The sequence below is a fragment of the Scatophagus argus genome, chromosome 21 (assembly GCF_020382885.2).
Source record: "Scatophagus argus isolate fScaArg1 chromosome 21, fScaArg1.pri, whole genome shotgun sequence".
Classification (NCBI taxonomy): domain Eukaryota; kingdom Metazoa; phylum Chordata; class Actinopteri; family Scatophagidae; genus Scatophagus; species Scatophagus argus.
In genome coordinates this window covers 7,469,041-7,481,813 of record NC_058513.1, presented here as the reverse complement: position 1 = coordinate 7,481,813, position 12,773 = coordinate 7,469,041, and the positions used below count along the sequence as shown (strand labels likewise).

Below are 12,773 nucleotides of genomic sequence, written 5' to 3'. Positions count from 1 at the left end.
CTTGAATTGGTACATAAGTGCGGTACTACAGTCAGTGTATTTGGTTACAGTCCACCACTGAAACGCTGCAAGTGTTAAATGGCCTTTTTGACTAATAAAGGTTGCCGTAGTCCGTTGCCATGGAGAGGATCCTATACAGATACACTAAGGGCGCAAAATGACACAGGGTAAAGAAAAGAAGACGACTACGATTAACAGCGATAAACAGGACAACAAGAAAACTCCTGGACGCAGAGACGCAGAGCTGCCAAAGACAGCGGAGGAAAAAGAAAGAAGAAAGTTAGTGAACTGCTCTGCCATTTTAAAGGATTCAGCGGATGAGGAGCAGAGCCGAAGCAGCCTCAAAGGCCATAACAAGCTGCCCGAGAGTGATGATGACATCAATGAACTCCTCACACTCTGTTGCTTAACTGTACAGAGGTAAATCAACACTTAAAAAATGTTGTTTTTTACGACACCCACATGCTCGACTAGCTAAATGTTTGTGTCTCACTGACAGATACGAAGGGGAAACGTGTGAGGGCCAGTTTCATGGAGAAGGACTCGCATCTTTCGAAGGAGGCCATATGTACAAGGTTCAGTACAGATAATGGTCCATTTTGACACCACGAGAGAGACTGTGTTTCATTTTTCAGTACAATAAATACGTGCTTTACGAACACCTCAACCTATTGTAGAACATTAGGCAAGCAATAATATATCTACTTAAATGAAAAACTTGCCTTTCAGCGTCTTGAAAATATAATTAAAATCCTTGCAATAATAATATTATTATCATTATCATTATAGCAATGATAAATTACTATAGATAATGATAAGAATATGAATAATTGTGTGAATAATTAATATGATTAGTAATAATACTTATCAATATCAATAATAGCGTTAATATTATTTTTATATCGAAGTATTTGAAACTGCATCTTTTTTTTCTGATGTGTAATGCCAAAACAATGCAAAAATACAAATTGGATTCTCAAATACACTGTGGAAATATAAAAAAATAAATAAATATTTGTTTTTCTATAGGGGATGTTTTCCAAAGGACTTATGGATGGACATGGTGTCTTCATACGGGCAGGTGGATTGAAATATGAGGTAGGGCACACTAATGACACAAAAACCGTATTGGTTTTAACTAACTAATGCGTACCTAAAATGCTTCCTGCTTCCATACTAATTCAACTAAATTAGACTATGTAAAATAAAACAGAATATAAAGAAATGAGGAGTTTGACAGTTGCAATGAATGCAAACAAAATCTTGAACTGAATTTCTAATTCAACAGGGAGGATTTGTGTGCAACATGCCTGCTGGCCAGGGCACGTACACCTGGCCAGATGGCAGCTCCTATAAGGGGGAGGTGTACAACGGGATACGACATGGGATTGGAACCTACAAATGTGCAAAAAATGGTGTGTCATACACAGGACAGTGGGATCAGGGCAAGAGGCATGGAAAGGTAGGATCCACAAATTTATATCAGGTACAGTCTTTTTTTTTTAGATTTAATTTTTGTTATTTTTTAATTGATTGTCTTTGTGTTATAGGGAGCAGTGTATTATAACAAGGACAAGACCTCTTGGTACAAAGGAGACTGGGTGAAGAACAACAGAGAGGGATGGGGAGTGAGATGGTACGTGTAGAGTACACGATCTAATCTGTAGCCTTAGCTACTAGAACTGCCCAAAGGTGACATCTGTGTTTTACCAGTTACCCCACAGGTAACCTTTACTGTGGTGAGTGGAAGAACAACCTGAGACATGGAGAGGGCACGATGAGGTGGCTAAACCTTGGACAGCAGTATGCTGGCATGTGGCAAAATGGCATCCAGGTCTGAAAGCATAACAAGCACACATATGTAGTGTCATGCTAGCCCTCTTCCAGACAATGTCTCAGTTTATGAGATCAGGCATTGCACTAGAATTTTATCCTCCTCAAAAGTCAGACCCGATTTATATTTTTGTTGTGAATCACATGAGCTGTCCTTTCCAGCAGCATGGACGAGGCACACACATCTGGAACCTGAGGCAAGCAGATGGATCTCAGTTTTCCCTGAGCAATCAGTACACAGGGGATTTCTTTCAGGGTCAAAGGCATGGACAGGGGACCTTTTACTACCCCAGTGGTGCAGTCTATGAAGGGGAGTGGAGTAACAACAAAAGACATGCAAAGGTTAATCAGTGATGTAGTATTGCCTATCATGGTCGATGCACGTACATCTCAGAATAGAGTAAAATTCAAAGTGAAAAAAATTGGAGGCTCCTTGCAGGGAAGTTGCAAATACTTTCCATTAATGCTTTAGAATTGCATTACAAATAGCAGAAGATTATGATTACCATAATCTGGCTTTCAGATATGAAACCCATTTCAAAGTCAGCACTCGTCCTCCGGCAGCACTGAGGTACACATGGATGTAAGTAAAAGCAATTGTAAAAGTGATTATGCTGTGCGGTTCACAGGGAAAATTAACTTTTAAGGATGGGCATGTCTTTGAAGGAGAGCTTACGGATGATCAGCTGATGACACCTAACATGAATGGAAACAGAGCTGCCGTTCCTCTGCATGGTAAACACCTACAGTACTTTCAAAATTCTCAGCTGCCTTGAACAAGATCATTTACAGTGTTACAGCTCTCAGGTTCAATGACTTACAATTTTTGTATCTTGTTACAGGTGCATCTCTTCTGTCAGGTAGTGATTCATCTGTTTCTGTCTTACCAGAGATGACTCTGAACATCGAATATCTCCTGGACATGATTCCTGAGAAAGATCGGGACATTGAACGGAAACAGGTCGGGTTCGGCTTCACGCACACAGTAAAATCTTTGCCTCGTGACTTTATTTTCATCCCAGCTCCTACCCCTTAATGCTGTGGCTCATATGTTACAGGTGGAGTTTGTGGTTCTGATGCATGCCAAAGAGCTGAGGTCTATTTACAGTTTCTACAGCAAACTTGGCTATGCCCAGTCTCCAGATAACTGCTTCCTGCTCACCCGCCTGCAGCTCTGGCGCCTGCTCAAAGACTGTAACATCCACCATCACGACATTACTCTGACACAGATCGACCGTTTTATCAGAGGTTAGTAAGAGTAGCGCTCACCATCTTTCCACCAAACAAATATCCACCTCACGCACAGAGGACAGGACATTGAGAGCCTCATAATCACAGTTTTGTTTTTTTTTGTAAACTTGGATATTATGCCTAATGTTTTTACTCTCTGTGTGTCTCAGACGATGCCACTACAGCAGAGATCCACTCTCCTTTCACTCCCATGCTTCTTCGAAAGCTCCTCAGCTGTCTAGTGATTGTGGCCTATCACATCTACCATAAGGACATGGTGTAAGGAATGACTCCTAATAGATCTTCACCTGTAGATGAAATGCTTGCATCTCTTGATTTTGAACTTCTAAGTACCTAAGAACATTTTAGCCATGCTCTCGACAAGGTTATGACAAGATCAGTCCACCACTTTGATCCAAACTGAAAAATCTTGACAACTATGGATTGCAGTGAAAGATATTAGATATTTAAAGTCCCCAGAGGATGAATTTTAATCACTTTGGTGACTTTTACTCTTACATTGCTGTGTAGTTCTCATGTTTAGTTTTGAGTGAAATAATATGGTAAGGCTATATAAAAACTTTTGGACAGACTGATGTGGAATTTGGTATACACATTCATACTCACCTCAGGATAAATCATAATAACTCTGGTGAGCTCAACGTTCATTTTAGTACCGTCATCAGGTCAAAAGAATAACATTCTAAACTAAGATGGTTTAGCATATTGGCATTGTCATTGTGGGCATGTCAGCGTGCTGATGTTCACGAGGTTCACGATCCTGTCTGTAGACTCTTGTTCACTTGATAAAAATGAATTTCAAACATTATCTGTGTGAAAAGAGTTCAAGATGTCACAGAAAATTTCCACATAGTCATAAATGAGCTCCAGTAATGATATATTTGCCAGATTTTCATTGGAAAAGTAACATGGGGACACCGAAAGGACACAATTTGAATTGAAACTTTATTTTCACCTCTGCTCCTTGATTTTGTGTGGGGGAAACATAACTTCTCTTTTTTGCAGGTCACACAAGAACCTTCTGGCTGCCTGCTTTTCCAAACTGATGACAGACAACATCCTTCCCAATGCAACGAATGTAAAAGGTGCTAATAATGTAATGTTATTGACCCATGTGCACCTGACGAAGATGGCAAAGGAGCCTGCAAACTGATTTTATACAGCATTAGAAATATATTTTGCAAAACCAGTTATTTCATTGAGTAATATTGAATAATAGCAAAATAGTGAAGAAAAGAACAATCGGTGTTGATAATTCTGTCTATCAGGGCACAATCAGTTTGCAGGTTCCTTGCTTGTCTGGAGTTTTAGCTTGATTTGTCTGTGATGACAGACTTACAGAAATTGATGCTTTGCTTGACATTATATAGCAACAGCTGTGCTCATTAACCATGGCTGTGCTGATCCAGGGTTCCTGTTTGGGAAGCCGGACTGTGCTGTGGTGGCAGTGAACTACTTAAAGAAGTGCTGGGAAATCTATGAGGCTTACTGCAAAGTCAATCCAGCCCCCAGAGATGACAAGACCATGACCTGTCGAGAACTGCTGTGGATGTTCAAGGTGCAACAGACTGTACCACCAAGATATCCATATAAACTGCATATAAACTGCTTCTTACTCATTTTTCAATTTAGCATAAGGAACATCTGGATTTTCTGTTTGTTACTACAACCAAACTAGAGGGTGATCCTATTCTGAATGACTTCATGAAAGAATTAAATTCATTATATGTCTGGAAAAAATACAAGAAACTTTTGTCAACATTCAGTTTGATCCACTCTGTTTTTCATCTCTGACAACTCCTGCTAGGATCTCCTTCTGCTGGACAATAACCTGACCACAACAAGATTATTGGAGATCATCACTGCAGAGAGCCGTGACCCCAGCAACCTGTCCTCATGTGTGGATCTGGAGGTCCGCCTGTCTTGTTTGCACCAGCTGACTCATTGATTATGTCTCAGTGCCCATTGAAGTGTTAGCATATTTTGTGTATTCCTTCCCCCTCTATATACCTTTCACTGTTGTCTCATACTGTCTGCTGCAGATTACATTCCTAGAGTTTTTTGAGGTACTTCTTGGCTCTGCTGAAGTGAAATGTCAGCAGGTTTCTGAAGGTCTAGAGGAGGGACAGTCACCATCCAACACTGACACTGAGGCCAGGAATGATCTACCTGCGGAGGTCAACGAGAACATTTTGCAGACTACAAACAGCCTTTCCCAGTCGGTTAGACACTTTCCTGAGCTTCTCATAAACCTCTGCACCACTTAGCCATTCCATGTAGGGTATGGTTATTCTAGCACACTATGACTTTTATTCTGTCAAGTAAAGAGGGGTATTACACCACAAAACAAAACACAAGTGGCTTTTACAGTTGTTTTAATTTCTATCCAGCCCCATGTAATTCCCAAATCACTGCTGAAATCTCCAGCCACCAAATCTGTGGAGGTTGGTTGCAACAGCATCTTTTTTTAAAAAAAAATATTGAATCAGAAATTTGCGATTGTTATATCCTTGCTGTGGATATTAATGCTGCGAGCTTTATAATCATGACTGTGTTTACATCTCATCATAGATGGAGACATCAAGTGACAAAGCAGAATTATTCAGTGCTCAGGACATGGACAATCAACAAGATGTTGAAACTAAAATCAGTGAAGAACCTCAACCTGCAGGTTTGGTTTGATGATTATTTGCTGATTCGTTCAAATAATGGATTATACATACTATGTTCATAAAGTGAAAGCATACTGTATTGTCCTTCATAATCCTCAAAACTATTTTGATTCCCAATGTAACATGTGTCACGTTTCCTGTAGAGCTGACAGAAGAGCATAGAAGGGAAGGAAAGTGCATGCAAACCAGAGGAATGGAGGCCAAAGGCTGTGAAGTGGAGCTTTGGATCCAGACACTTGATCATTTCTTCAACCATATTTTCTTCCCAGCTTTTGAACATTATCAATTAGTGTCCAGAAATATGAAGAGAAAGACACACCACTCTACCCAAGGCCCCAAACAAGAGCCAGGTAGTACACTGCTAGAAATTCCCAGCCAAGGTGAATTTTTTGTTGGCTCAGTTGACGGTGTTATGTACTAGTTTATATTTACTATATCGCTAATCATAAGTTTTAACCAGGTACAACAGTTTAAAAATTTAGGTTCCAGTTCCCCTAGCTTAGACTACACTAATTGATTTTATATAACATTTTTATTGAGAATTCAATCCATGCTTCCTGAGCATAGACACAGCCACTAGATGGCACCAATAACTTTCTCTCTGTATTCTCCATGTATTGTCGCACAAGTGTGTAGTGTTCAGTGTTGTACTGCATTGTTACAGGTCGAAGGGGCAATGAGTAGCTGGTGAAGACAAGATGATAAAGATGCAGCAGAGATACCTGATGAACTGTTCTGCACATGAACTATCCACATAGTCAGACAAACAAACAAAAAAAAAACCCCAACACAAAACAGTCCAGAGCCTTCAGATGTAGTGAGCAATAAAAACATGGAGTGCATTACTAATTTGTGCTTGGGTGTAAATGAAGAGTATTGGCCATGTACTTGTTGTAGTTAGAGCTTTAATAAGACCAATCTAAAAGAAAACTATTTCCCATTTTATCTAAAAGTCAGAATCACTTTTTTTTTCTTCATCACAGTAACAAAAGTAGTAAATATATGCCCAAATTCAAAACATAAAAAAAAAAAAAAAAAAAATCTTTTCTGTCCATTCAGAGGGGAGGAGTGAACACCATCAGGTCACTTGGACAGACAGATTCGCGTATCCGGTCTTTCAGGTCAGGGGTGAAGAGAAGTAAGGCAGACTCCGCTGTCTGTGCCTGAAACATACAGAAAGAATATTTAGGTTGTCATAAAGTAATACTGATGAGCCTAATTAAATTGTTAAGTGTGTATTTCAAAGTGGAAGTAAAGTAAAATTTTTATTAGCAAAAATAAAAAATAAAAAAAAAAGGAAAAAGCTTGACCTGTGGTGACTGAAGACTTAATAGTGAAGACACCGCTGGCAGTGCTGTGGTGAGAGTGAGAAGTGAGCATAACTGAGTAATAAGACGACAAATGTGCAGTTTAAAACATAATTTTAAAAATGAACCTATGCAGTGTGGTTATTCCCTTCAACCAGGCAATTTACATATTCTCTACAATTTGTAGCATACAGATCTGATTAGAAGACTGACCAAAAAAAAAACCCATTTGTAGCACTCTCACAAATACAACAACTTATATTCCTTCAACATAAATTCCAGTTTTACTCGTTTAGAAAAAACTGTCAATATAGCAATCATGCCTATTGCAGATTTAGCATGCATTAGCGTTGCTATGCCATGAAACCCAGGTGTACAAAGTGCGTGTGCATGCACGGGTATCAATCATACCTGCTTCTCGCTGAGCATGCAGGTCCTCAGACTGACCTCTGGGACTCTCCAGTCCTACATCCACTGCCATGGGTGAAAACGGCTCTATGGCAACTGTCTCCCTCGGTGACAGGCTGCATCTCTGTGAAGGCTGGAGATAACGCTCAAAGTCCAACCCAGGAATTTCCTGAAATTACATGAGAATAACTTGTTAACTGTATGGCAAGCTTATCGAAGATCTTCCAATACATAAAACAATACTCTAGAAAAGTCTGAAAATGTCTTCACCTCTACAGCCGAGCTGTCTGGTGTATGACACACGGACTCCTTGGCCTCCACAGCAGAAGGAGAGGAGACTGGAGGCTGGTTGGGAGTCACACAGGGTGACAGCACGAAACTCAGACATGCTGAAGGCTCAGGGGCCTGGGAGACTGGAACAGGTGATTTGCAGTGAGACAAGGAAAGTCTTGAACAGACAGGGAGATCAACATCAACAGCCTCAGCTGGTTCACCCTGCTCCCCGACTAGAGAAATGGATGGAATTGAATGTACAGGTGTGGGTGTGCTCAATTCAGCAACTGTTTCTGACTGGCATGCAGGCCCTCCTTCAGGCTGGGTGTCATCTGAGAGAACTGCCCTGATAGGTGAGACACAAAGAGATGGTGTGTCCTTTCTGTTCTGGGATGACTGAGGAGTGCCACGCTGAGACTTGGATGCTTGCGCTGGGGTTTTGTTGAGGGTAAGACGGAGCTGGGCAGGAGTGTGTACGGGCTGAATAGGAGAAGTGGTGGCGTGAACAGGAGTCTGCGCCAGTGCAAGGAGGCGTCGAGTGACTCTTCTGGGTGAGAGGTAGTTGGCGCAGGGAGAGGCCTGAGGCTGCACCGCGGCACTCAGGCGACTGGATCTCCTCACTGAACCTACAGACATGACATGAATGACATTGATTAATTCAGATCTTACAGGTCAAGCAGGACCAAAAAGTATGCAAGCGAACACCGGTCCATGAAAGGCATTTAGCAAGTAGTTATTTTTCTCTCACCTGATTGTTTAGCAGGGCTCTCCACATGGAAGAAGCCTCCATCAAAGACCACAGAGTCACTTGGCTGGGGCTCTGCTTGGGGTTGTTGTTCCTGAGAGTTAGTCCTGCCGTCATTCTCATTGTTACCAGCATCGTTTGCTGCTTTCTCGGCTGCCTGCTGCTTGGCTTTCATGGCTGCTTTCACAGCAGCCAGACGAGACTTGGCAGCTGCTTTGGTTCCTGTTGGCTTGGTGGGGGCAACTGATGGTTTCTGAGAAAGGACAGGCAGGCACAATATCTTTGCATCAATGCATATTTTTACACCTTAAGAGCACTAATAAACCTATTCTAAACATGAGAGCCGTTTTCTTAAACAGTGTCTACAAAAATGCTTGTAGTGCAGATGACAGAAATGACACAAAACTGTGGTTAGATTATTAGTACATGTGATAAGATCAGTTTTAAAATACTTTGAATATATACACAGACAGAATCTTCACCTTTACTACTTTCTTCTGCCGTGGTGGAGGTTTGTGCTCCTCCACCCAGTTTCGGCTCTCTGCTTCTCTCAAAGCATCAAACTTCTTGTTGACATCCTCTACCTGAAACATGGCCAAAAAAAACAAAAAACATAATCACACATATCCTTCTCCCTGTTTGTTTGGTGCCTGAATGTAATGCCCCTTTCTTATGAGGCACTTGCCTGGTAATAAACCATGTCCCAGAATCCCTGCAGGTCCATGCAGGTGGTGATCTTCTCCCCTCGGCCCAGCTCGCAGTCATCCACCAACCCGCTGAACTGGTTAAAGCGTTCTTTCATCAACAGCCTTGCTTGGCCGACTGCTGTCCGCATACGGTCTCTCACTAAACAGTCAAGAACAAGAAAACTTAGGAAATAATATCATGTTTCTCCAGTTAGGAACACCAACACTCTATAGCACCAAATGGAGTAAAACTACATATTCAGAATGTAGACAAAGTAAACTCACTCTCTTCTGGAATGGACTCATCCTCCACTTTGGCCTCCCACTGGACACACAGACTTGTCAGTCTGTCCGTCTCATTGGCAATTTCTGATCTGAATAATATACAAAAAGGAAACTCATTTAAAAAGTTTCACTGAATAAAAAAAAATATATATATATTACAAATACTACAAAAAAAACAGATCACTAGACATAAAATGATGGGCCACCTGAAGTATGGTACGTCATGCTTTGATTCCAAGGGGCTGGCTGGAGTCAGAGGGGCAACCGTGGGAGACACATGAGGAGGAGAGCGTTGAGGGGATTTAGGGGGCAGTGGCTCACTTGACTCAGCCTGAGGCTCAATGTTTAACACAGGGACCGGTGGAAGACTGAAGCTGAGGCTAGGGAAGAAGAGTGACAAGGTGGTGTTGAGACAGGAAAGAACTCAAGCTTCATCACACAAATTTTCTTAGCAGGTTCCAACGGCAAAATTTCTGGTATTATTTATATTTACTTCCATAATTGGGTTGATATAACACTATCAAAACTTTTCAGTGTTTTAAATATCTTCAACAATAACTATAAGCTAGAGAGAAATACACAGACCTTGGAGTAAGGAAGGCATCTGCAGAGCGAGGAGTGAGAGGCTCGAACCTGAAGGATGACAAGCCAGAGGGAGCCTGGAAGACAAAACCCTCAGGAGCAAAAGAAGACGGCGCTATAACAGTATCCACACCAGGGACAGAGTCAGCCTCAGCTTGGTCCATCACCATGTCTTCCTCCTCTGAGCAGGGTGTAAGGCTGGGGGGATGAGGATTTTCTACTGGCTCCTGCATTTCAGGCTCCTACACAAGACGGAAACAGCAAACTAACTGGGCAAAAAGTTACTTGGGGTGAGGGGTGGGGGTGGATGTAAGACTCATAGAATTGCTCACCTTGGGCAAAGCAGGCTGGGTGTGTTGGTCATCGGTTTCTGCATATCGAAAAGGAGAGATTAAAAAAAAGAAAGTGTCAGAAGTGTTATCATTTGACATTTATTTTTTAATGTTTGAAAAATAAACCTGATCTTTCTCTTTGTCATCATTTTAAGATACCTTTACAATTTCTTTCTCCATCAGAAGAGGGGACCACAGCATTAACAAATGCTCTACTCCTTGTGGTTCTTACATCTATGAGTGACAAGAGTCATTTAAAAATATTATGAGTGGTTATAATCAAACAATAGCATCTCTCTCTTTACTGTGATGGTCACATCTCTAGTATTTTCGCAGCATTTAAGCCAAAGGGAAAAAAACTGTGGCTAACTATGGCACTATCACAGTGTGTACCTGCAGATTTGTCTTTTACCACAGGAGCTGCTGTAACAGGAGGCCTGTTGGCTGATCTGGTTGACAAAGCTCGTACGACAGGCTCCACTACGGTAGGATGGCATGACACGGATAAAGATGCAAATAAGGAAACACAATAGGGTGAAACCAACAAGAAAGCTGATCTTAAGGTCCATCTATGTGCAAGTAATTTTATTCTTATTTGTTACCTGTACAAACTTTGGTCTTTGTCTTCGCTGGTGCAGGTGCAGGCTTGACAAGAGCAACCCTGTTCCTGGTTGATCTTTCCACAGCAGGTTGAGCTACAGGAGGAGTGACAGGTCAGATCAAAATGCACCTGGATGCAGAAGATGTTGTGCTTCATTTAAGATAAAGCAATGGTCAGTTAAATTTACCCTTCTTTGCCACAGCATTTAGATCCTGCATCTTCAGAGTCTGGAGAAATTTTACCAAAAGAAACATGACACAAGAAAGCACGATAGGTTTTAGTGTTAGTGTTGGACTTTAATATGAGAACATATGAGAAAGATATAGTAGAGAAACACAGTACCCTCTGCACATGCTGCTGCTGTTGCTGTTTCATTGAACGAGTAATTCTGGTACTCTGGGATGGAGCAGTGGTCACTTTTGTCTGAAAGATGAACAAACATTACCAGCTGATCATTACAGTCGTTCATCTGGGGTAGATACTCAGTGAACAGTGTAAACTAGTCTATTTGTGAGTCTTCCTTTACCTCCTTAGCCCTTGTTGAGACAACTGAGACCACGGGCATAGAGACGATCATAAGGCTGTCCTTTGGATGATACACGCCGGTCTTAAATACCCCTTTACGCTCCTTTTCTCTCTTTTCCTTCTCCTTCTCAAGAGCTTTGCGCTCTTTCCAGCGCTCAAGCTGTTTCAACCTTTCTTCTACAGCTGCTTCTGTGGGGAAACAGATGGGATAGTCCACAAATTAGCTAGAATGGCACAAAAAAGGCAGACCAGCCAGGTGATCACTGAGGGTTTTTTTTTTGTTGTTTCTAAACAAATGTCATTAAAGCTTTTTAGAATAAACATGTAGCTGTGACAGAAAATGAAGCCTTACTTTTAGCAGGTTTTGTACTGTTCATTGTCTTTTCCTGAATAGTTGACATGTTGGTCATTGCAATTGAGGCATCTAAGGAGGAGATTTCAAGCTCTGGGAGTTTGTCAAGCTGCCTGCGTGTGTTCACGGTCCGGTCTCGGTTCTCCTTCTGGGACTGAGACCTCCTGCGAGACAATTTTACTCTCAGCATCGACACACTGGCGTCCCTCTGACGCAGGTGAGCAAACCGAGACTCCATGTTCAGGTATCTGCAGTCGTTAGGAGGAGGAACAGATGATGTATTATCGGTGTACTGCATATGACAGTGTTGAGGTACATTATACTGGATGTGATGAGAAACTAATATTAAAGTCGAAGGGTCTAAATAGAAAATAAAGGGATTCAAAAAGTTGTAATGGGATTATTCTGACATCTGTTTGTAGTGTGGTATGATTTACGTTGTAACAGAGCTGATATCCGGTGAAAATAGGAATAGGAATAAGACACTAACTAACTAAATAAATACACAAAACAGAGTATTACTATCGTATATCATTCGAAATCTAATGCTAAGTCGAGCTAACGTACGTTGATCAAAGTCCATAACAATTTCACTTCGGGCACTGATCGTAGGTTAAATTAAAAGCTTGCTAGCTTTCGTTAAAAGTCGCAAAAGCTTGCTAAATTTGCTAACGCACTGATCATGAAGTAGTTATTTAGATAATATACGATTACGCATCCATCTTACCTTATTTTGTATAAAAACCACTAATGAAAATAAACTTCCTCTTCTGGTCGTCCAGTAAAAAACACTTACTGCACAACGGACAGCCTAAAAAACACAACAATCATGGCGGGTGACTTTTTGAAATTTATCTAACGTGACGGTGATTGGCTGCAAATCTGACAAAAAGGGGGGCGCTGATTGGTTCTTTTTCTTCT

The 12,773-nt window shown here is 41.3% G+C and overlaps 2 protein-coding genes across 6 annotated transcripts; one reads left to right on the top strand and one right to left on the bottom strand.

Moving 5' to 3' along the window:
* The first annotated feature begins 157 nt into the window (after positions 1 to 157).
* Positions 158 to 6,777, top strand: rsph10b (radial spoke head 10 homolog B). 3 transcript variants are annotated; one of them, XM_046378234.1, is made up of 18 exons: positions 158 to 420; positions 500 to 575; positions 1,030 to 1,098; positions 1,289 to 1,462; positions 1,551 to 1,636; positions 1,714 to 1,834; positions 1,999 to 2,175; positions 2,463 to 2,568; positions 2,676 to 2,794; positions 2,892 to 3,081; positions 3,234 to 3,342; positions 4,090 to 4,169; positions 4,494 to 4,642; positions 4,892 to 4,996; positions 5,127 to 5,306; positions 5,656 to 5,755; positions 5,900 to 6,105; positions 6,419 to 6,777. In XM_046378234.1, exons 1-18 carry the CDS (start codon positions 158 to 160, stop codon positions 6,434 to 6,436), a joined length of 2,328 nt encoding a protein of 775 aa, XP_046234190.1. In that variant the 3' UTR covers positions 6,437 to 6,777. The 3 variants fall into 3 exon arrangements, with proteins under 3 accessions (XP_046234190.1, XP_046234189.1, XP_046234188.1); XM_046378233.1 differs by having other exon boundaries at positions 2,724 to 2,794; positions 5,900 to 6,777; XM_046378232.1 differs by having other exon boundaries at positions 5,900 to 6,777.
* dlgap5 (discs, large (Drosophila) homolog-associated protein 5) lies at positions 6,644 to 12,737 on the bottom strand. 3 transcript variants are annotated; one of them, XM_046378226.1, is made up of 19 exons: positions 12,580 to 12,737; positions 11,853 to 12,100; positions 11,502 to 11,689; positions 11,318 to 11,398; positions 11,163 to 11,202; positions 10,977 to 11,069; positions 10,768 to 10,854; positions 10,534 to 10,608; positions 10,375 to 10,412; positions 10,046 to 10,284; positions 9,667 to 9,840; positions 9,461 to 9,549; positions 9,175 to 9,335; positions 8,972 to 9,073; positions 8,493 to 8,742; positions 7,742 to 8,370; positions 7,475 to 7,640; positions 7,067 to 7,110; positions 6,644 to 6,919 (listed from the first exon to the last, which is right to left on the bottom strand). In XM_046378226.1, the coding sequence occupies exons 2-19, from the start codon at positions 12,088 to 12,090 to the stop codon at positions 6,812 to 6,814; spliced, it is 2,802 nt and encodes a 933-aa protein (XP_046234182.1). In that variant the 5' UTR covers positions 12,091 to 12,100; positions 12,580 to 12,737; the 3' UTR covers positions 6,644 to 6,811. The 3 variants fall into 3 exon arrangements, with proteins under 3 accessions (XP_046234182.1, XP_046234183.1, XP_046234184.1); XM_046378227.1 differs by having other exon boundaries at positions 7,511 to 7,640; XM_046378228.1 differs by lacking the exon at positions 7,067 to 7,110.
* Positions 12,738 to 12,773: the final 36 nt, after the last annotated feature.